This window comes from Ambystoma mexicanum, chromosome 8, assembly GCF_040938575.1.
Source record: "Ambystoma mexicanum isolate Mex_15411 chromosome 8, UKY_AmexF1_1, whole genome shotgun sequence".
Taxonomy (NCBI): Eukaryota; Metazoa; Chordata; class Amphibia; order Caudata; family Ambystomatidae; genus Ambystoma; species Ambystoma mexicanum.
In genome coordinates, this window is record NC_090929.1 from 857,184,599 (window position 1) to 857,205,511 (window position 20,913).

Sequence of the window (20,913 nt, forward strand, 5' to 3'; positions counted from 1 at the left end):
AGACCCTCAGGGCGGAGGACAATCCGAATGGCAGGACCCGAAACTTAAAATGCGCATCGCCAACCGCAAACCTCCGGTACTTCTTGTGCTTTGGATGGATCGACACATGAAAATAAGCGCCCTCGAGTTCGAGAGACGCCAACCAGTCCTGAAATTGAAGGGCCTGGAGGACTTTATAAAGAGTAACCATATTGAACTTGTCCTTCCTGAGGAGCTTGTTCAAACCGTGCAAGTCCATGATGGGTCTCAATCCTCCGTCTTTCTTCGCAATAAAAAAATACGGGGAATACCATCCCTTGTTCCTCTCCGCTACAGGCACCAGTTCTATGGTGCCTTTCTCCAGCAGGGATTGAATTTCCTGCGCAAGGAGCAGATCCGGACTCTTCAAAGAGAGGTTCCCTGGTGGATTGTCGTGAGGTCTCTGCCGGAAAGGAAGACAGTAGCCGTGGGCTATGATCTCCAGAACCCACACATCTGAAGTAATGGCACGCCATTCTACCAGATGCTACGCCAGCCTTCCCCCAACCGGAGAAGCATGGGCCTCATGACTGAGCTGATGCGGCAGTGCCTGAGGGCAAAGAGGTAAATGCACGCGTGGCATTGGCACCTCGAGTACCTTGTTTTTCACCTCTGGCACTCCTACGGTTGCCCCTTTGACTTGCAGTTCCTCTCGATTTACTAAAGGACGAGTAAAATCAAAAGGAACCTCCCCTCCATTGCTGTCCCCTAGGACGAAAAGGCGGAGGTTGGCGAACTGCAGCACCCAACGACTTCACTGCAGCTTTGGAGGTCTGCAACCTCTCAAGACTCTCGTCAGCCTTGCTGCCAAAAAGATGGGTCACCATTAAAGGGCATGTTGAGGAGCCGGGCTTGCACATCAGGAGCAAAACTAGACTTCCGCAACCACGCAAACCTGCGTATTACGGTGTTCGCCGCCATGGACCGGCTGACGCAATCAACCATGTCCAGACCCGACTGAACGGATTCACACATGGCATCCTTGCCATCCTGCACGATAGCAAGGAAACTATCCCGTTCCTCCCCTTCGGGAATGTGATCAGCCGCTAGGGAAATACAGTTCCACAGAGTGTGCGTGAAACGAGACAAGGCACAAACTGAGTTGGCAGCCTGAAGCGCCATACCCCCAGAAGAAAATACCTTCTTTGCTCAGCCGTCAAAACATTTGTCGCTCCTATCAGGAGGGATGGTAGGGTACAACGCCTGCTTTGCGGGGGCCGTAGCCGCCTGCACCACCAAACTTTCCAGAGTGGGGTGCGTGGTCAAATAGCAGGGGTCGCCACTGGCTGGGCGATATTTCTTCTGCAAGGACTTGCTCACTGCCGGGAGACTCTCCGTAGAAGTCCAAGTCGCAGCCACCCTGCTCTGCAAGGCCATATGGAATGGCAGCAATGGGTCAGTTGGTGGACCCTGGTCCACGATATCAGTCAGGTCATCCTGCTGAAAATCCCCAGGGGGGCAGACCACCCCAGGTAATCCATGACCCTCGACATCAGGCGCCAATAAGAGGAGTCGGCATGCGTGCCAGGCTCAGGCCTACCAAATACCACCTCCGGAGAGGTGTCGAGCCCACTGACGTCATGCAATGATTGGCGCAGCTCCTCAAGCTGGCTATTACCAGAAACAATGTCATCAGGGACCTCTGCAGGAACCACACCTTCCTCAGACCCCCTCATCCACCTCAGAAATATAATCCAGAGGCTGGAAAGAGGGAACCGATAAAGGAACAAAGACATGTTTTGCCAGAGCCTTTCTAGGGGGTTCCCCCGTACCACGAGGCATCCCTGACAAAGCTGCCTCGAAAGGCGTCGATGGAATCGGTGTCGAGCGCGCCGCTAACTGCTTCGACAAAGGCCTCGAGGGCGGAGCCCCGAGCGTGTCTCGACAGCTTGGGCACCGATGGCGTCGACGACTTCCTCGGAGGCAGGTCCTCGAGAGAGTCCGTCGGCGACCTTGGCGTCGATGTCTTCCTCAAAGACTTCACAGGTTCACACGGTCTCGATGGCGTCGAGGACTGGGACCTGGAACGGGCTTGTCTAGAGCGACCATCCTTGTCCGACCGGGACCTCGAAGGCACGCAGTGGTCGCAACGACTGCTCGAGCCCGAAGGCAGACGAGCAGTGTCTCTAGCACGGCCACGACCGGCATCCGCAGACGGCGAAGACGGACCTGAGCCCTGCGATTGAAAAATCGCCAACATCTCCTTTCGGAAGGAATCCCATTCCTCAGGAATGGAATGCTTCTTGGAACAAGCAACCCGCCGACGGGTGGAGTCCTTGGAAGAGGACGGAAGGCGACCGCGCTTCCTGGAGTGCCTCGAAGAAGCAGAGGAATGGCGGGACCAACTCCCAGACCGAGAACCCACGGACTCCCGACAACGATGCGGAGAGTCGCCGCTCGAATCGTCCGTCAAAAGACCACTGGAACGCTACTTCCGGGGCTTAGCCAGCTTACCGACCGACAGCTTCTTCTTACGCTCCCGCAAGCACTTCGATGTGAGTGATTGGCAGTCGACACAGTCGTCCGTATGATGGTCCTCCCAGAGGCACCAGAGGCAAGCGTTGTGCGTATCCGTCAGCGACATCTTAGACCCGCACACCCGACACTTCTTAAACCCGGACCGCGGGGTGGAAGAAGCCAAAGACGACATACCGATAGCAATTGAAGAAACAGGTTCGAAGAACCGAAAGAACAGGATTCAGTATAATCGAAGCACGCCGAGATCTCTGAAGCAAACACATTAGCGGAAAAAACTGAACCGAGGCTACGGGTGTCTTGCGTCCTACTTATAACACCCGGTGACGTCAGCTCGATGGAGGCCTTCGAGGACAGCGTATCAATGTCATCGACGCAGGACGCAGAAAGATTTTCCGAAGCAGCACAGCTGTGGTGATTACTGTCATAGATATGGAATATGTCGGAGGACCCAATCCTCTCGAAAAAGCATGTCTGTGTCCCTATGGTGCGTAGGGTATGAAGGATTGGAGTAGTTGGGGGCTCCTCCTGTATGGAGTTCTACTTGGTTGCCAAGGCCTTTGTTAGCCTCGCAAAGTTCAGGAACTGTTCCCAAGGCATCTGTAATGACTCTTCTATCCTTAAGAACCAACATGTCAATTCTGCCTGGTTTTGAGCCAAACACCCCAGTTCCCCAACCTTACATAATGGAACAGCCTGGGCTATGAGGCTTCTGGAGCAGGCCCCCCACCCAAACATAAACAAAGCCCTCAATGCCAACATTTGGATGAAATCACTTTTGACTAACATCTGAAGACACCATCTTTGGGGGGGGGGGAGAAAAAGAGAGTGTGTACACACACACACACACACACACACACGAGGGAGACCACCCACCTGCATTACCCCTACCTTAACCTATTTCCCTTACCCAACCCCAAAATGTACCTGACCAATTCCAAGATAAAAATGTGCTCAATTCTACAGTAGGTCATTTGGTAGTACATCAATTGGGGTAACAACCATGTGTGCGCGAGTGGTCTCAACATGCTAGCTGCTTCCGCGGATGTGTCCAGCTTGCGACTACTCAGCAAGCTGAGTACACATCTGCATGCGGTGGGATTGAGCCCATGACTTACCACTAACCTGCATTATGTTTCGATTAACGCAAGTGAGCAAGGCCTGGATTTGAGAAAGGCAAGTCAATTTTTGCCCAAACACGTGTCATCCACTAAAGGCTACAGTAATTTGCAAATAAAGCAATTCCAAATATTCCTCAAGATTTCTCTCTTCTGTTGAGAATCGTCGGTTCTGTGCATGACTGATATGATACTATTCATGGGGCGCACTAAATGTGTAGGCTCACCCTACCATAATATTGTTCTGTTGTCAATGTAATTGAAGTGCAGAGTCATGCCCCTGAAAGAACACTTATGCAGACATGTATATTGCCCAATTATGCTGGGCAGAAATCAATTAGCAGGGTAAAAGGGACGTGCATAACATTTTCAGAAAATTGAGCAGCAAATTAACAGTTTTGCTCAAGTTTGTGCATGGCAGACATGAAAAAACATGTTATCGACTGAAAATCACCAGATGTTTTTGAGAAAAATCAGCAAATAATTCACATTTCTAAAAGATTATCTGTAAAGTCAGTGTAACTAGTGCCTTTTAATTTAATATACAAAATCAACACAGTTGTGTCTTGTCTACCATGTACAATATATGCTGGATTCTGGCTGTTGTACGTCACACTATTGTTACTGTCATTTCTAGGACAAACACAGCAACAGTCATCTAGGATTGTCACACTCTACAAAACAAATACAATTAACCGTTTGTTTCCCAGTGCAATCTACAAACATGTACTGACAGTTACGCTGTAAACATTGTGGCAAGTATTCAAATTCAAATTATAAATTGCAACACTTACTTTCATCCTGAAAGAGGAACTCTTTAAGCCACACTGCCAGCAGGGTAGCTATGAGGGTTGATGCTATTAGCTGCCACGGCTCTGCTCCTTCACATCTATCATTCACGAAAATCCTTGCTTCTTCTAGATAATTCAAGGCAACCTCTTTACATAAAATCACATTATCCTGTAATAACAAAAAGACAGTTTGCACATAATTAGCAATGCAAGAGATGCAAAGACAGAAAACTGCCAGAGAAATGCAGACTGCCATAAAGCTTGCAGTAGAAGCGATTTCTTAGAATTTGAACTGGAGTACTTAATCCGTAAATTCCAATTATCCTCCAATAATACATAAAATCCTTTTATGAGACTCAAACAAGATCCCAGATGCAAGGTTTCGCAATCAAAAACGTTAAGTATTGTTTTGACTGCCACGCTTGATCCCCCATCTGCAAATTCACATGTTGATGTGCCTGCTAGCTTCCTCACCCAAATCTCTCTTCTCCATGTGCGAAAATTAATTAGAAGTCGTTTGTGGGATGGTCCCTTTGGAGGTGGGAGAACAAACCTTGGAATGCAAGAGGCACTATTTAAGTAACCAGTTCTTACAAGTACATCCAGACAGCCCTTTCTGCAGCCTCATGCGAGGATGAGAAAGCAGTGTTCTCCAATGTGTCCAGATCTAGCCAGGTGTGAAATCAACAAAATCAGATCATATACGAAGGTCATCTCTCCATTCCACCCGGAATGAGAATGCTCCCCTCCCCTTTGTTCCAACCCTGAACGGTCAAGCTCCATTTTCCCAACTGGCAGCCCTCGTCTCCGGGGGGCGCAGAATAAAGCTCCTTTCCCACTCACCTCGCCTCATCACTTTATTTCACTTGGCGACGAGGAGCATTTTCCCAAGCCCCAGTGAGTGACACCGGCCCCCGGAGCCCCTCCTCCGCGCTCTGGCTGCATCCACGGCGGCACACTTGGCGACCCTTCCCGGTGGCCCCCCCCCCGCACCATCACCACGGACTCCAAAGAGGCGGCCTTCACGATGCTTTCGCCCTGAGGGAGAGGGGGGGCCAGGCCGCCGGCAGCAACTCGATCACGGATAGCGAGAGGTACCAGTTTTCTTTTTATTTGGGGCACCCCGAAGCGAGAGTGTTGCGCGAGCGCGCATTCTTTGACTCGCCGACCAACGGCAGTCAGAGAAAAGGACCTCTCTGCGTGCCGTGCGTGCGGCCATTTTGAGCAGGCCCTATCTTGTTGCCATGGCGACGCGGAGTTTCAGCTGTCCCCTACAGCGAATCACCAGCTCGCCATCCCCATCAGTGAATCACCAGCTCGCCATCCCCATAAGGAAAAAAACATCAAATGTGATCGACTGAGAGACGATTTTGCACCATATAATCTCCAGAACCCTGGATCGACTGTGCATCAAGCAACTATTGGATTAATAGTGCACACACAAAAAAAAAAAAAAAAAGTGTCTTACATTTAACACGCTTGACTTACTTAATGAGCTGACAGTGCACTCATCTCCAGCCTGTCATTCACGGCAACCAAGCACGCCACTCAGAACGCTCACAGTGCCATAACCCACTACTGCAACGCATCTCAACCCACAAACTTTTCACCATCCTCACCATCCAGTCATGCAGAACGTGCCACATCCCTCCAAGTTTCTTCCCTGCCCCGGAACACCAACCTGCCCTTGGGAGCAATGGCTTGACAGCTTCCAAATATATCTCAGGCCCATAGGTGGGAGTAAATTTAACGATGACCTCAAAGAAGCAACCCTCCTGAACTGCTTAGGAAACGAGGGCCTGAGACTATTCAGGGCGCTTCCGGAACCAGATGGTACAGGTGCAGACAACAATCGAAAATTTGACACCGCCTTGATTAAACTCACCAAACACTTCGGCAGCAAGACAAACGTGGTGCTGGAAAGATACAAATTCTTTTCTCGGAAGCAGGCTAAGGGTGAGTCAGTCGATGCTTACCTAACTTCCCTCAGAGTGCTGATGTCCACTTGTGAATTCACGGGTGTAGGTGATGAGTACTTAAGAGACCAGCTTGTGCTCAATGTTGCTGACCCCCGCATACAGCAAAAACTGTGGCAGACAAAGAATCCCTCGTTGGACCAGGCCACCGAAATAGTGAAGAGTATGGAATTTGGGGACCATTGCATGAAAGAGAGACTGGCCCTTAAAGAGGGTGTTGAAGTAAAATATGTGGAAGGCAGCTCCGACTATGATCAAGATGGCACGTTAGTAGCGGCTGTGAGAAATGTACCCCAAAACACTAGAGGAAATTCCAGAAGAGGGAGAACATCAGCCTATGACAACCAAAACCCCACGCGCTGCCAGAAATGCGGGTGGTATAAGCGCCACGATGCTGGGAAAATGTGCCCGGCTAACAATGTTGAATGCTACAAATGTGGCCAGTTGGGCCATTTTGCCAAAGTCTGCCGAAACAGCCGAGGAAGACCAGGTAGATCCGGCAATGGCAGCAGACCACCTGTCAACAGACACGGGTCCGTGAAGACAGTGGACTATGATCAAATGTCAGACAACATGCTATCCATCAATCCGATACACCCACAAGTACAAATCCTCACCGTCACTTCATTCCAAGAATCAAGCGGCCCATGGGTCAAAATGTACGTCAACGACATACCTTTGAAGGTAATGGTGGACACCGGGTCCCCCTATACCATGGTAGATCTTGAAACCTTTGTGAAGGTACTCTCTGGCAAAGTCCAATATCTACGAAACTCTCCTGTGAGAGCCACAGGGTATGGAAAGACTCCTATTGACATCATTGGGTACACATGGATCAAGCTCAAGTTTCATGACAGGCAAACATACTGCAAGTTGTTTGTAGCCAAGAACGGGTCCTCCGTAATAGGATGGGAAGAGCAAACCGCTCTCCAAGTGAGAATTCATCCCGGGGAAGATATCCCTGTACTGAGTGTGTTGAAGAATGACACGGACATCAACTGCAACTTGGCTGAGCAATTTCCCAAAGTGTTCTGCGAAAAAAATCGGACAACTTAAAGGTTTCCAACACAGAATCATACTGAAAAGAGGTGCTGTCCCTGTAGTCCATCGAGTACGTGGAGTTCCCTTTCGAATGAAAGCAGCGTTTAAAGACGAACTCACACGTCTATGCAATGAGAACATCATACAACCCCATAGAAAGTTCTGAATGGCTGGCCCCCATTGTCCTGGTAAAGAAACCCGACAATTCCATACGGATGTGTGTTGACCTGAGGGACTTAAACAAGAACATATGGGTCGACAGGTACCCACTTCCTAACATATCTGAGCTTCTCTCGACCATGGAACCGGCAAGTTTCTTTAGCACCTTGGACCTCTCCTCAGCTTACCACCAGATTGCTCTAGATGACAGCTCTAAAGCCCTCACCTCATTTGTCACACCTTTGGGAGCATAAATGTTCAATAGAATGCCATTCGGGCTCGTTTCTGCCGCAGCAGTCTTCCAAAGACTCATGTTGCATCTTTTCGGAGGTCTCGATGGAGTACAATGCTTCCAGGACAATATTCTTATATCAGACAAAACTGAGGAGGAACACGATGCCAAGTTAATGGGCGTATTACAAATAATCCAAAGAAGTGGACTTACCCTCAAGCTGGAGAAATGCAACATAAAGTGCAGTCAAGTTTCATATCTTGGACATTCCATTGACGCCAGGGGCATCCGCCCCAAGAAAAAACTCCTAGACACAATATTGCGTTTAGCTGAACCCACCAACAAAGACCAGTTGAAAAGTTTTTTTAGGGATGACGGAGTACTACTCCAAATTCGTGAGTAACTATGCCAACAAGACAGAGAACATGAGGAACCTTATGAAGAAATCCAACAGGTTTGAATGGTCCACAGAATGTAGGAACGAATTTGAGAACCTCAAGTCCGACATCAGCCGAGCCCCAGCCCTGAAAATGTTTGATTACAAAGCCAAAACAATAGTGTCAGTAGATGCCAGCAAGATCGGCCTTAGTGGAGTACTGGAGCAGCAACAGAATGGCAACATTGTAACCATCGCGTTCGCTTCCAGGGTACTAAGAGGTGCTGAATTGAACTATTGCACCATCGAGAAAGAGGCTTTGGCTGTCAAGTGGGTTTTACAACACTTCAGGAATTTGATTTGGGGCTTACCCATCCTCCTAAAAACTGATCACAAACCTCTAGTCAACATCCTACAGTCAAAATCACCACACCTCATTTCACCGAGAATAAGACGCTGGTTTCTGGACATCATGCAATACAACCTCCAAGTTTACTACAATCCTGGCCCACAGAATCAAGTAGCAGATTGTCTTTCCAGACTAACCACCATCGAAAACAAACAAGACATTGAAAACGAAGATCCAAACGAGGACATTATAGCCACCATAAATCCTGCCATTCCCTCTGATGAATGGACACGCATCACCAAAGCCGACACAGAACAAGAAATTAGAAGAGCTGTGATGAACGATTGGATCGGTGCTGGACAAAATTTGGCGAAATTCACACCATTTAAAAATGAGATATCCATGAACGAAAACCACATCTTCAGGGGAAGCAGAGTAATTCCAGCCGTGGCACTCAGAAAGAAATTACTCGACCTAGCCCACGAAGGACATCTAGGAAGAAGTTTGAAAAAGAACAGAATAAGGAACAACTACTGGTGGCCCAACATGTGGAAAGAGGCAGAAGAGACAGTGAAAAACTGCAGTGCCTGCGCTTCCAGTGACAAATCTAAAATATTAAGAAAAACATCACTCCAGCCTGTTGAAACACCCAAACATGTATGGTCAAAGCTGGCAATAGATATTATGGGCCCTTCGAAAATCTGGAGGAAGCAAAAATATTCTCATTGTAATCGTCGATTACACCTCCAAATGGACTGAATGGGGTGTGGTGGAAAACAGTGCTACTACAAAGAAGGTCATTGACTTAATAACCGAAATATTCAACAGGGAAGGTGACCCCAGAGACAGTCTCAGACAACGGATCCCAGTTCACCTCGCTGGAATTTAGAGAATTCCTCGACAAAAAATCCATCAACCACATCACTACGTCACTTTACCACCCAATATCCAACGGTTTGGTGGAAAGAATGAACAGACTGATAGAGAGTGTCATTCAACTAGCCACTGCCAACGCTGTGCCTTGGAGAGAAACCCTCAAGGAAGCCTTGTACGCATATAGAACGCCGCCACACTCCACCACTAACTCTGAGCCTTTCACCTTATTGCGGGGCAGAACCGCAACTGATCAACTGAGACCAGCATGGATCTTTTTAGACACCGGTGAGGCAAGAATGAACTTGGAACCAAAAGTGGACATGGAACAAATCCACAAAACTATAAAGGAGACGCAAAATAAGTACAAAACATATTACGACCAGAAGAACAGAGCAAGACAGATGCTCCTTCAGGAAGGAGACTGGGTATGTCTAAGAGAACCCAAGAAAACACTCAAGGGTGAATCTAAATTCAGATCTCCACAAAAAGTCACACGTTGTCATGACAAATCCGTCTCCTTGGATGATGGGAAGAGATGGTCACACGATGACCTCGTGAAAATAACCTACGACACCTGCAGACCCAGCACTTCCGAAAGCCAGATCAACGACGCTCGGTCAAGAGAGAACATCAAGAGAACAACCTACGACACATGCAGACTCAGCACATCCACAGACTCACATGATGGCGTAAGATCAAGAAATGAACTTTCTTTTGAAGTGACATACCACCCCAGACACGCAGGAAAGCACGAACCCTGTCACCCCTACGAGGAAAGACCGGCCAAGAGTTTGTCGAAAAGGAATCGCAAGATCATCCGAAACTTCAGCAACAACTTCATCTACTACTGACCACCATGCCCGCCTGTTCAATTCTTGTAGCCAACCTTCCCACCCCGCTCTGCCTGTTTCCCCCCCCCCTCTTTCCGTTCCTTTTTTCCTTTAGGTAAGGAGATGATGTAATGTTAAGCATCCCTCCATTCCACCCGGAATAAGAATGCTCCCCTCCCCTTTGTTCCAACCCGGAACGCTCAAGCTCCATTTTCCCAACTGGCAGCCCTTGTCTCCGGGGGCCGCAGAATAAAGCTCCTTTCCCACTCACCTCGCCTTATCACTTTATTTCACACGACTCATTTAAAGAATCTCAGCCACTTGTTCATGTAGTCTGTTAGTACATTTTATTCTAGCTGCCTAGAGAAAATTCAAATGTTTGAGAGGCGGGGCAGAGAGCTAGCGCCCTGCTGAGGAAGATCATCACCTGCTAGAGGAAAACGTGATTTCGTCAGCCACAGGCAGGGCTGAAACACCAAACCCTGTTTGGACAAAGGGAAGCTACCTGTATGATTGAGTACAGAGGGTATTTTCTATGTTGAGTACAAAAGTCAGAATGTAAAATTTGTAAACTGGCAGTCCCGATGTGTGTGCCATGCTCTATCAGTTTTAACTTCCATCCTCTAAAAACCCATGGTCCTTCCTTTAAGGGGAGGGAGTCAGGCCAGGGGAGTGTGGGAGGTGAGGGGGGGGGGGGGTAGTAGAGTGCAGGCGGGAGTGAGAGGTCAACGGAACAAGCGGGAGACGTGGCGGCAAGAGGGGCAAACAGGGAAGAGGGAGCAAGCAGAGGGCAGGCGGGGATGGCAGAGGACACTGGGGAAAGAGGGCATGGGCACGAACTAGGACGAGGGTGAAGGTGGGTCAGAGCATGCAGCCGAAAAAGCAAGAATCCTATTAACCAGGACTAGGACAAAAGACTAGAGGAAAGAATTTTGAGCAGTGTTAGGGAGAATTCTCCAGAATGGCTAATTTCCCTTACCTACCGAGTCCCTCAGCAGCTTTGCTGGATTTATTGTTTTCACCTGGTAAGAGTGTGAGCCTTTTTTTCCAACTCTTACATGTGTTTTGCTGTGTGTGTTTAACATTCTTGTGTTCATAGATTGTGGAGCCTCACCTACTCCACAGGCATCATCTTTTTACTGTGTGTTACACAGCACCTTCAGTGCAGTGACACAGGTTTGTCTTTTAGACTTCCCAACTCAGACTCCATTTTTTGGGACGGACTACTGCAGTGGTATTCAAACTGTGGGTCGCGACCCCCTAGGGGTCCGCGGGTGCATCCCAGGGGGGCCCTGAGAGCTCAGCATGAAAAAAGATTTTTTTTTTTTTTTTTTTTTTTTTAGATTGGAAGAAATGGGCAGGGGTGGCCCACATGGGCGGGCTGAAGCATGAAACTGTCTCAGGCAACAATGAAAAAGTGGCCCACAGTTGTAAATGGATATTCATTCCTTTAGTCACAGACTGGGCCTCATTACTACTATGGCGGACCAGTAACAACGGTGCTGGTAAGCTACCGGCACCGTTGCTACCGTTCCGCCATAGTAAGAGTTGTGCTCGTGGGTGCTTGACAGCCCCCGCCAGGTCTGACCTCAGCTCGTCGGATGCACCAGCACCGTTATTAACGGTGCCGGTGCATCCGAGCTCCCCCTGTCATGATGCCTACCTCCTCTAAGGAGCCAGGCCGGGCCCAGCAACCCCAGAGGCAGACATCATTTTCCCCAGGGAAGTCTCAGCGGGCCCAAGTCGGGGCCCTTTGGACTCAGTCCTGGCGCCTTAGGCGCCAGGCTCATAGCGGACCCCAGTCCTGGCGCCTTAGGCGCCAGGCTCATAGAAGAGGATATGTGTTTAAGTGCTTGGGTGCACACTTACCTGATGCAGACCTTGCTACTTCATCCAGGCCCTCTTGAGGCCTGAATGGGACTACTTAACCTGTAGGACTACTTCCCCACCCGGGTGTGGTCGGGGAAGGGTACATACCTGATTGGTGGAAGGATACATACCAGGAACTTCTTCCAAGGCTATTTAAACCCCACCCGAACAGCCACACATGCTTCGCGTTGTTCTGCACCTAGCAGCTGGACGCTCACCGTGTCAGCTCCTGCATCCTGACTTCAGCCACGCCTGCCAGCACCCTGGAACACCTGCAAGGGGAGAAAGGAAGAGAATAGGAGAAGAAAAGCCCTTACCTGCTAAATCTGCATCCCAGAGTCATTTCTCCAACGGCCCTGAAAAGGAAGACATCATTTTAAAGGCATTTCGTTTCGATCGCTGCAGCGCTGCATTTTACTCACCTTTGCAAGGCGCTTCCATCTTCAGCAGCGATCTTCCGGATTCAGCTACGCCCCGGCGCCTAGAGGAAAAAAGACGAGAACAAAGGTGAGAGGGAGAAAAGGAATAAGGAAAGCTCAGTTTCCTTTTAAGTCGTACCTGTTGGATTATTCCCACTGCATTTCGGGTCCTGCCGCTTCCTGGCAACTCCGGACCCCGGCCCCTATGGGGAAAAAAGACAAAGACATTGAATGAGCGAATGCAAAGACATTACCTGAGCGCTCATCCAGAACTGTTTCACTTCGGGTCGGCGCCATATCTCCGGCACTCCGAACCCCGGCCCCTAAGGGGAAAAAGACATAAGCATTAGCGCTTGCTGCAATTAGACAATGAACATTATTATTAAGCTTGAACTTTTGAACAGAACTTTTACAGCGCCTTACCTGAACAGTCAAGCTTACCTGAACTCCCATCAATCCTCAATCCAGTGAAGTAACTGGGTTTCAACGCGCCCCTGCATCAGAAGCAGGATGGAGAGCTCATCCTTCCAAACCCTAAGGAGGGTATCCAACGAGCCAGGGAAGCCAGAATAGAGGGGCCCTTCCTGTCCATCTTCAGAGTTCTGCGCCTTCGACGCCGCGCCTCCGTGGGAACCAGGTGAGCGTTAAAGAACGCGAAGACTTACCACAATTTCCCACCTGGGCGCTATGGAGACTTCCGAGACAGATCAGCTGGCCCATCTTTTAGGGGAATTACGGGCAGAAGTGCACTCAGCCCGCCAGGAGACTAATGCTCTCAGAAGGGAACTAATCCTATCCAAGGAAAGAACTGATGATCTGGCCAAAAGGTTATTGCAGGGCCAGGCAGAGCACACTCCTTTACCTGTTTCCGGAGATATTTCTACAACAATGGGTTCGAATAACCCGGTACAAATCAATCTACCTGGACACATGCCTTTGGCCCCGCCGGAACGTTTTGCGGGGGATCCCAAGAAATATGCCGTTTTTATGAACCAATGCCGTTTACACTTTTTATGCAGGCCCGGGGCCTTCCCCAACGACCAGACCAAAGTAGCCTTTGTACTATCTTACCTCAGTGGCTGTGCTGCCGATTGGTCTATTCCATTGGTAAATCAGGATGATCCCATTCTCCTGGATTTCCAGGGCTTCCAGGCCAGCATGGAAAGATTGTTCGCTCGACACTCGCAGGGACAGGCCCTTGACAACGAACTGCTATCCTTACGACAAGGTAATCAGGATCTTTTGTCCTATATCGCCACTTTTAATAGACTAGTTGTGGAAACCGGATGGCCTGAAAATAAAAGGATCACATTGTTTCATCGAGGCCTGCACGGAGAGCTTAAAGATGTTATAGCTCAGATAGTAGATCCACCCCAGGCCTGCGCAGACTACATAGACTTAGTGGTTCAACTTGATCACAGACTTCAAAATAGAAAAAAAGATCGGCTCAAGTATGAAACCAGAGTACCTATCAAGACCCACGTTAACTCCAAGAGTACTGACGTTTCCGAACCTATGCAAATTGGCAGTGTTAAAGGACCATTAACGCAGAAGGAACGAGAGAGAAGGCGACAAATGCAACTTTGTCTGTATTGCAGAACTTCCGGTCACTTTCTTCAAAGTTGTCCAGTTAAACCACCCAAGAAGGTGGTTGGAGCCACTGATAACGAGTTATTGACACCTGGTTCGGGAAACGACCTAGCCCGACAAGCGTAGGGGTCCGCTTGCCGAGCTTGAAAACAAACTCTTTGACCTCGCATTTTGTCATGCCAATGGTGCTTGTGAACCCAAAACAGCCTCAGCAGTTGCATGCTATAAAAGCATACATAGACAGTGGAGCTATTGGAAATTACATAGACCGTGAATTGGCTTCCAGGATTAAGCTTCCTCTCCGCCCGAAAGTAACCCAAGCTGTAATTACTACAGTTGATGGAACCGAAATAACCTCAGGGCCTGTAACGCATTCCACAGTTGAAATCACTCTGTTGGGTCAGGACGGACATCGGGAAGCAATCGTGTTTGATGTGATAAAGGCCCCACAATTTCAAGTACTTCTTGGAATCCCTTGGTTAGAAACACATAATCCGAGAATAGACTGGCGAGCAAAGAAGATAACTTTTCCTGATTGTGAACCAACCTGTTACCCAAGGAATCCAGCTATGGGTCTAGCCTCTGTAACTTCCACCCCTGTACAGCTACCATCTGAATACCAAGAATTCCAAGACGTTTTTCAGAAAGAGCAGGCTAACACCTTACCTCCCCATCGATCTTACGATTGCCAAATCGACTTGGTACCCAATGCACAACTACCTTGTAGTAGGATTTATGCTCTTACTGAACCTGAGAACCTGCATTTGCGCCAGTATTTGGATCAATACCTGGCCAATGGTTTCATTCGCCCATCAAAGTCACCAGTCTCTTCCGCTTTGTTCTTCGTACCTAAAAAGGAAGGAGACCTTAGGGCCTGTATTGACTACCGCGCCCTAAATCGGATAACGATTAAGAATCGTTACCCTTTGCCCCTGATTCCTGAGCTTATCGATCAAGTAAAAGATGCTCGTGTGTACAGCAAGCTAGATCTCCGAGGAGCTTACCACCTGGTACGTATAAAAGAGGGCGACGAGTGGAAGACTGCATTCCGCACCAAATTTGGGCTCTTCGAATATCAAGTAATGCCCTTCGGTTTGTGCAACGCACCTGCCGCCTTTCAGTACTTCATGAATGATGTTCTTCGGGAACTTATCGATGTTTGTGTCATCGTTTATATTGACGACATCCTGGTGTATTCCTCCTCAGAATCTGATCACAGAAACCATGTTAGGGCAGTTCTTAAGAAATTGCGCCAGCACAAATTATTTGCCAAGCTCGAAAAATGCGTTTTTCATACCACAGAAGTGGAGTTTCTCGGATTCATCCTGACACCTCAAGGAATCCAAATGGACTCGCGGAAAGTGGACGCCATTCTCAAATGGCCATCTCCTAGCTCTGTGAAGGGAGTGCAAAGCATGCTTGGCTTTGCCAATTTCTATCGAAGGTTCATCCCGGAATTTTCTCGAACTGTTCAACCCATCACAGCTCTCCTAAAGAAAAATAAACGCTTTGAATTGACTCTTGAGGCTGAACAAGCCTTTCAGGACCTGAAAACCAAATTCACCTCTGCACCTGTATTGAAGCACCCGCGCCCAGATCTCCCTTACATCGTGGAAACCGATGCATCCAGTTCGGCCATGGGAGCTGTCCTGTCGCAAAGAGACCCAGAAACTAACCAACTACACCCTGTAGCCTTTTGGTCCAGAAAATTCTCTCCACCTGAACTCAATTACGCAATTACCGACAAAGAACTACTGGCTGTTAAATCAGCTTTCAAGGCTTGGCGACACTATCTTTTCGGTGCAAGACACACCATCACCGTAATTACGGACCACAGAAATTTGCAGTATTTAAAGACAGCCAAAGCTCAATCTTCGCTACAACTCCGATGGGCTTTATTCTTTGCGGAATTTGATTTTGTAATTACCTATCGCCCTGGCTGCAAGAATGGTAAGGCAGATGCCTTATCCCGGATAGGCATGGAAGAACCCAATTCGAGTTTAGAACCTGTGCCAATCATACCAGAACAAAGAATTCTGGGCTTCACTTCATTGCAAACCATTGAGGACATCCAAGCTCAAGTAAAACAGCTTTTTGACTCTTTTGCCTTACTGGAATGGAGTCAAAATTGTCCTCACTACACCGTTAAGGATGATTTACCCTACTTCCAAGAGCGGTTATTTCTGCCAAGTAAAGAATTGCAGGAACTTGTCATTACCAGTCATCATGAATCATTAATGGAAGGACACCCCGGTATCGCGAAAACAGAAGAAAAGATCAAACGCCACTTCTGGTGGCCTTCTTGGAGAAAAGACAGTCATTTGTGTTGTCTTGCGGAATCTGTGCAAAAAATAAGAGTCAAAAGAAAAGGCCAGCCGGCCTACTTCAACCTTTGGACATTCCACCAGCACCTTGGCACACCTTGTCAATGGACTTTATAACTGACCTGCCTCCTTGTGGTGGTTACAACACGATTCTCGTAATAGTGGATCTATTCTCCAAAATGGCCCATTTTATCCCTTTAAAAGGATTGCCGTCAGCTTCCACCTTGGCCAAGGAATTTATGGAAAATATACTGCGGTTACATGGTTTCCCTTCCATATTAGTCTCAGACCGTGGAAGTCAATTTATCTCCCACTTTTGGAAGAAATGTTGCCAACTAGCACAAATAGACGTGCGGTTATCCACCAGCAACCACCCCCAGACCGACGGACAAACCGAGAGAACCAATCAGACTCTCGAGCAATATCTGCGGTGCATGTTACACCAATCCGAGTTGAATTGGAAGGACATCCTTTGGATTGCAGAATATGCATACAACAATTCAGTGCATTCTGGAACCGGACAGACTCCTTTTTATACCCTGTATGGTCACCATCCTCGGACCTCTGACCTAGATCCACCTCTGACCCTGGAGATGCCTGCAGTAAATCACCTACATTCCACAATAACCCAAGCCTTCAAAGAAGCTACAACCCACTTACAGCAAGCCAAGAAAAAGTATAAAGAAAACGCTGATTTGCACCGAAGTAAAACTCCTCCTTACCAAGTAGGAGATCAGGTATGGCTAGCAACTAAACATCTACCCCTCAAGGGTCAGCGAACTTTTAATCCCAGATTCATTGGGCCTTACCCCATCAAAGCTATTATCAACCCAGTGGCCTTTAAACTCGATTTACCATCCAACATGCGGATTCATCCCGTTTTTCACGCATCTCTTCTAAAACCAGTACAACCTGGAACCAGACTGTGAGCCCCCAGGCCCTGTCCAAATTGATGGAGAATTAGAATTCGAAGTGAAAGACATTTTAGATTCCAAGATAGTTAAGTCGAAACTCTTCTATCTTGTTGATTGGAAAGGATATGGACCTCAGGAAAGATCTTGGGAACCCAGTAACTATGTTCACGCACCATGATTAATTCAAAGATTCCATCGAAGATTCCCGCACAAACCAAAACCCCCGGAGGAAAAGACCTTGGGAGGGGCCTTGAGGGGGGGGGGGGGGTACTGTCATGATGCCTACCTCTAAGGAGCCAGGCCGGGCCCAGCAACCCCAGAGGCAGACATCATTTTCCCCAGGGAAGTCTCAGCGGGCCCAAGTCGGGGCCCTTTGGACTCAGTCCTGGCGCCTTAGGCGCCAGGCTCATAGAAGAGGATATGTGTTTAAGTGCTTGGGTGCACACTTACCTGATGCAGACCTTGCTGCTTCATCCAGGCCCTCTTGAGGCCTGAATGGGACTACTTAACCTGTAGGACTACTTCCCCACCCGGGTGTGGTCGGGGAAGGATACATACCTGATTGGTGGAAGGATACATACCAGGAACTTCTTCCAAGGCTATTTAAACCCCACCCGAACAGCCACACATGCTTCGCGTTGTTCTGCACCTAGCAGCTGGACGCTCACCGTGTCAGCTCCTGCATCCTGACTTCAGCCACGCCTGCCAGCACCCTGGAACACCTGCAAGGGGAGAAAGGAAGAGAATAGGAGAAGAAAAGCCCTTACCTGCTAAATCTGCATCCCGGAGTTATTTCTCCAACGGCCCTGAAAAGGAAGACATCATTTTAAAGGCATTTCGTTTCGATCGCTGCAGCGCTGCATTTTACTCACCTTTGCAAGGCGCTTCCATCTTCAGCAGCGATCTTCCGGATTCAGCTACGCCCCGGCGCCTAGAGGAAAAAAGACGAGAACAAAGGTGAGAGGGAGAAAAGGAATAAGGAAAGCTCAGTTTCCTTTTAAGTCGTACCTGTTGGATTATTCCCACTGCATTTCGGGTCCTGCCGCTTCCTGGCAACTCCGGGCCCCGGCCCCTATGGGGAAAAAAGACAAAGACATTGAATGAGCGAATGCAAAGACATTACCTGAGCGCTCATCCAGAACTGTTTCACTTCGGGTCGGCGCCATATCTCCGGCACTCCGAACCCCGGCCCCTAAGGGGAAAAAGACATAAGCATTAGCGCTTGCTGCAATTAGACAACGAACATTATTATTAAGCTTGAACTTTTGAACAGAACTTTTACAGCGCCTTACCTGAACAGTCAAGCTTACCTGAACTCCCATCAATCCTCAATCCAGTGAAGTAACTGGGTTTCAACGCGCCCCTGCATCAGAAGCAGGATGGAGAGCTCATCCTTCCAAACCCTAAGGAGGGTATCCAACGAGCAAGGGAAGCCAGAATAGAGGGGCCCTTCCTGTCCATCTTCAGAGTTCTGCGCCTTCGGCGCCGCGCCTCCGTGGGAACCAGGTGAGCGTTACACCCCTTCCCATTTGAGCCATATGGGGCTCGAATAGGGATCTACCGGCACCTTCGAAAGGGCAATTATCATGTCCGCCTAACTCGGCATGACCTAGTAATTGCCCATTCGCGGGTGCCAGACCCGGATGCAACTCCAGTGGCAGCCGTGCCGGTTTTACCGGCACAGCTACCGCCAGAGTAGTTATGAAGCCCACTGTTTCAATAGTACCAGAAACACTTGTGTACGAGCGCGATAGAAATAAAATATCAATGCCTGCCCCCTGGACTCCCAGCAACAATTGCAAACTGTTTGGCTATTTACCCATTTTTTGTTAAAAGTATGCTCTACAATGCAACATTTTAACCTATTATTTAAAAAAAAATTCACAGGGGGAAACCCCCCCGAACCTTCCCTTAATGCCCCTCCACTTAAAAAAGATTCACCAGCCGCCACTGGCCCTCAGACTGTGTTGGGAACGGGATGGGGGAACCGAGGGACTATGGTGGGAGCACAATGGGCGGGAACCATGGGATAGTGATGGGAGCAGAGTGGGGAGAGCCCTGGGTGTGTGATGGGGTGGGGAGAGACCAGCGACTGGGTAGGAGTGGGATGAGGGAGCCCAGCGACTTTGATGGGAGCAGGTGACGGCGCGCAATATATACTGTCCATTTGGCATTTCTGGGGGGTCCCGACCTGCCCAAATTTTGCTCAGGGGGGCCCTGGCCAAAAAAGTTTGAAGACCACTGGACTACTGTCTCCCAGAACATGTAAGGTTGCCATCGACTTTATTAGTCTCTTTTAAATCCACAGACCCAGTACAAACTATCTTACATAGAGTACTGGAAAGGGTTAATACTTATCCCTTTTTGTCTGTTTCTCTTGGAGCATTGTTTCACTCCCTTTTCATCAAGACTTGGCTGGTGGCAGTGGTAAATAACCGATTTTTCCTATCGCAGTTATCTTAAATAACCTTGGTATTGTTTAAGGCTATCTTGGCAGCCTCTTAAAATCACATTCGCTCTCAAAGTTTAAAAATAGGGAGTAAAATATTCGCACCTCAAAATCTTATCTAGATCACAGCACGTACCATAATCATGCATTGAGAGGATTTAGGGATGAGGGATGTGTGGCGAGCACTCAACGCTCAGACCGCATACACCTATTCGTTAGTGCACGATATGCACTCGCGCATCGATCTATGTGTGGTATCACACAAATTGGTGAATTGGGTAACTGAGTGCCGGATACTACCTAGAACTTACTCTCCGGTACTGCTTTCGTGAGAAATTCCTGGATACACTGCATCGAGAACGCAATGGCGTTTCAACCCGGCCTCCTTAGAGGACCCGGTTTTCCGGGCAAATACGCCAGAGCATATAGCCAGCTATTTCGACATCAATGAGCACAAATGCCACTCTTTGGCAAGCGTATAAAGTGAATATTAGGGGTATTGCTATGTCTACGGAATTTGAAGTGTTCCGGGACATTTAAAGAGAATTGAAAAGATGTGAGAAGGTACTTGCACAATTGCAACAGCGAAGGGAGTGACAAGGGAGCAGTCTGCAGTACCTGCCGGGCGAGCTGCTGCAGTGTGTCTTCACTCTCTATTGTTTGCAGGTGTGCGCTTGGAGGCGTGTGCTGTGCTACCTGGAGTTTATAACCATTCTCCCTCGCGAAGCGGACTGCGAAGGGAGTGACAAGGGAGCAGTCTGCAGTCCGCAGGACCGAGGACCGTGCCATGTGGCATAGACTTTCAGGTACTGTCCCCCTACGATTCTTTCGATCTGCAGATCAGTTGTTCTACGCTTCGAATAACATGTGTACTTGGGATGATATTACTATTGAGCTCCGCACATTTTATTTCTCCGGTGGGGTTTCATATTGTCAAACTCTTCTGCTTACAGTCTGCATGACGCCCCTTTCTTGCATGTATAGTGCGCACTTAAGCAACATTGACCCTGCGTATGACCTCTCAGCTTACTTCAGCCTTAACCCGCTCAGTGGAGATAGCGGAACCGGGCGAAGTAAGACCTTTACAGCGGAGAACCAGAGTTGCAA

General features: G+C 48.6%; 1 protein-coding gene across 1 annotated transcript in view; it reads right to left on the reverse strand.

The window, feature by feature from the left end:
• SGPL1 (sphingosine-1-phosphate lyase 1) overlaps positions 1-20,913 on the reverse strand; it is a 744,463-nt gene that overhangs the window by 630,108 nt on the left and 93,442 nt on the right. The window contains exon 2 of the mRNA XM_069610737.1: positions 4,406-4,571. Within this exon, the coding sequence (XP_069466838.1) occupies positions 4,406-4,571 (166 nt within the window). The remainder of the gene's footprint in view (positions 1-4,405; positions 4,572-20,913) is intronic.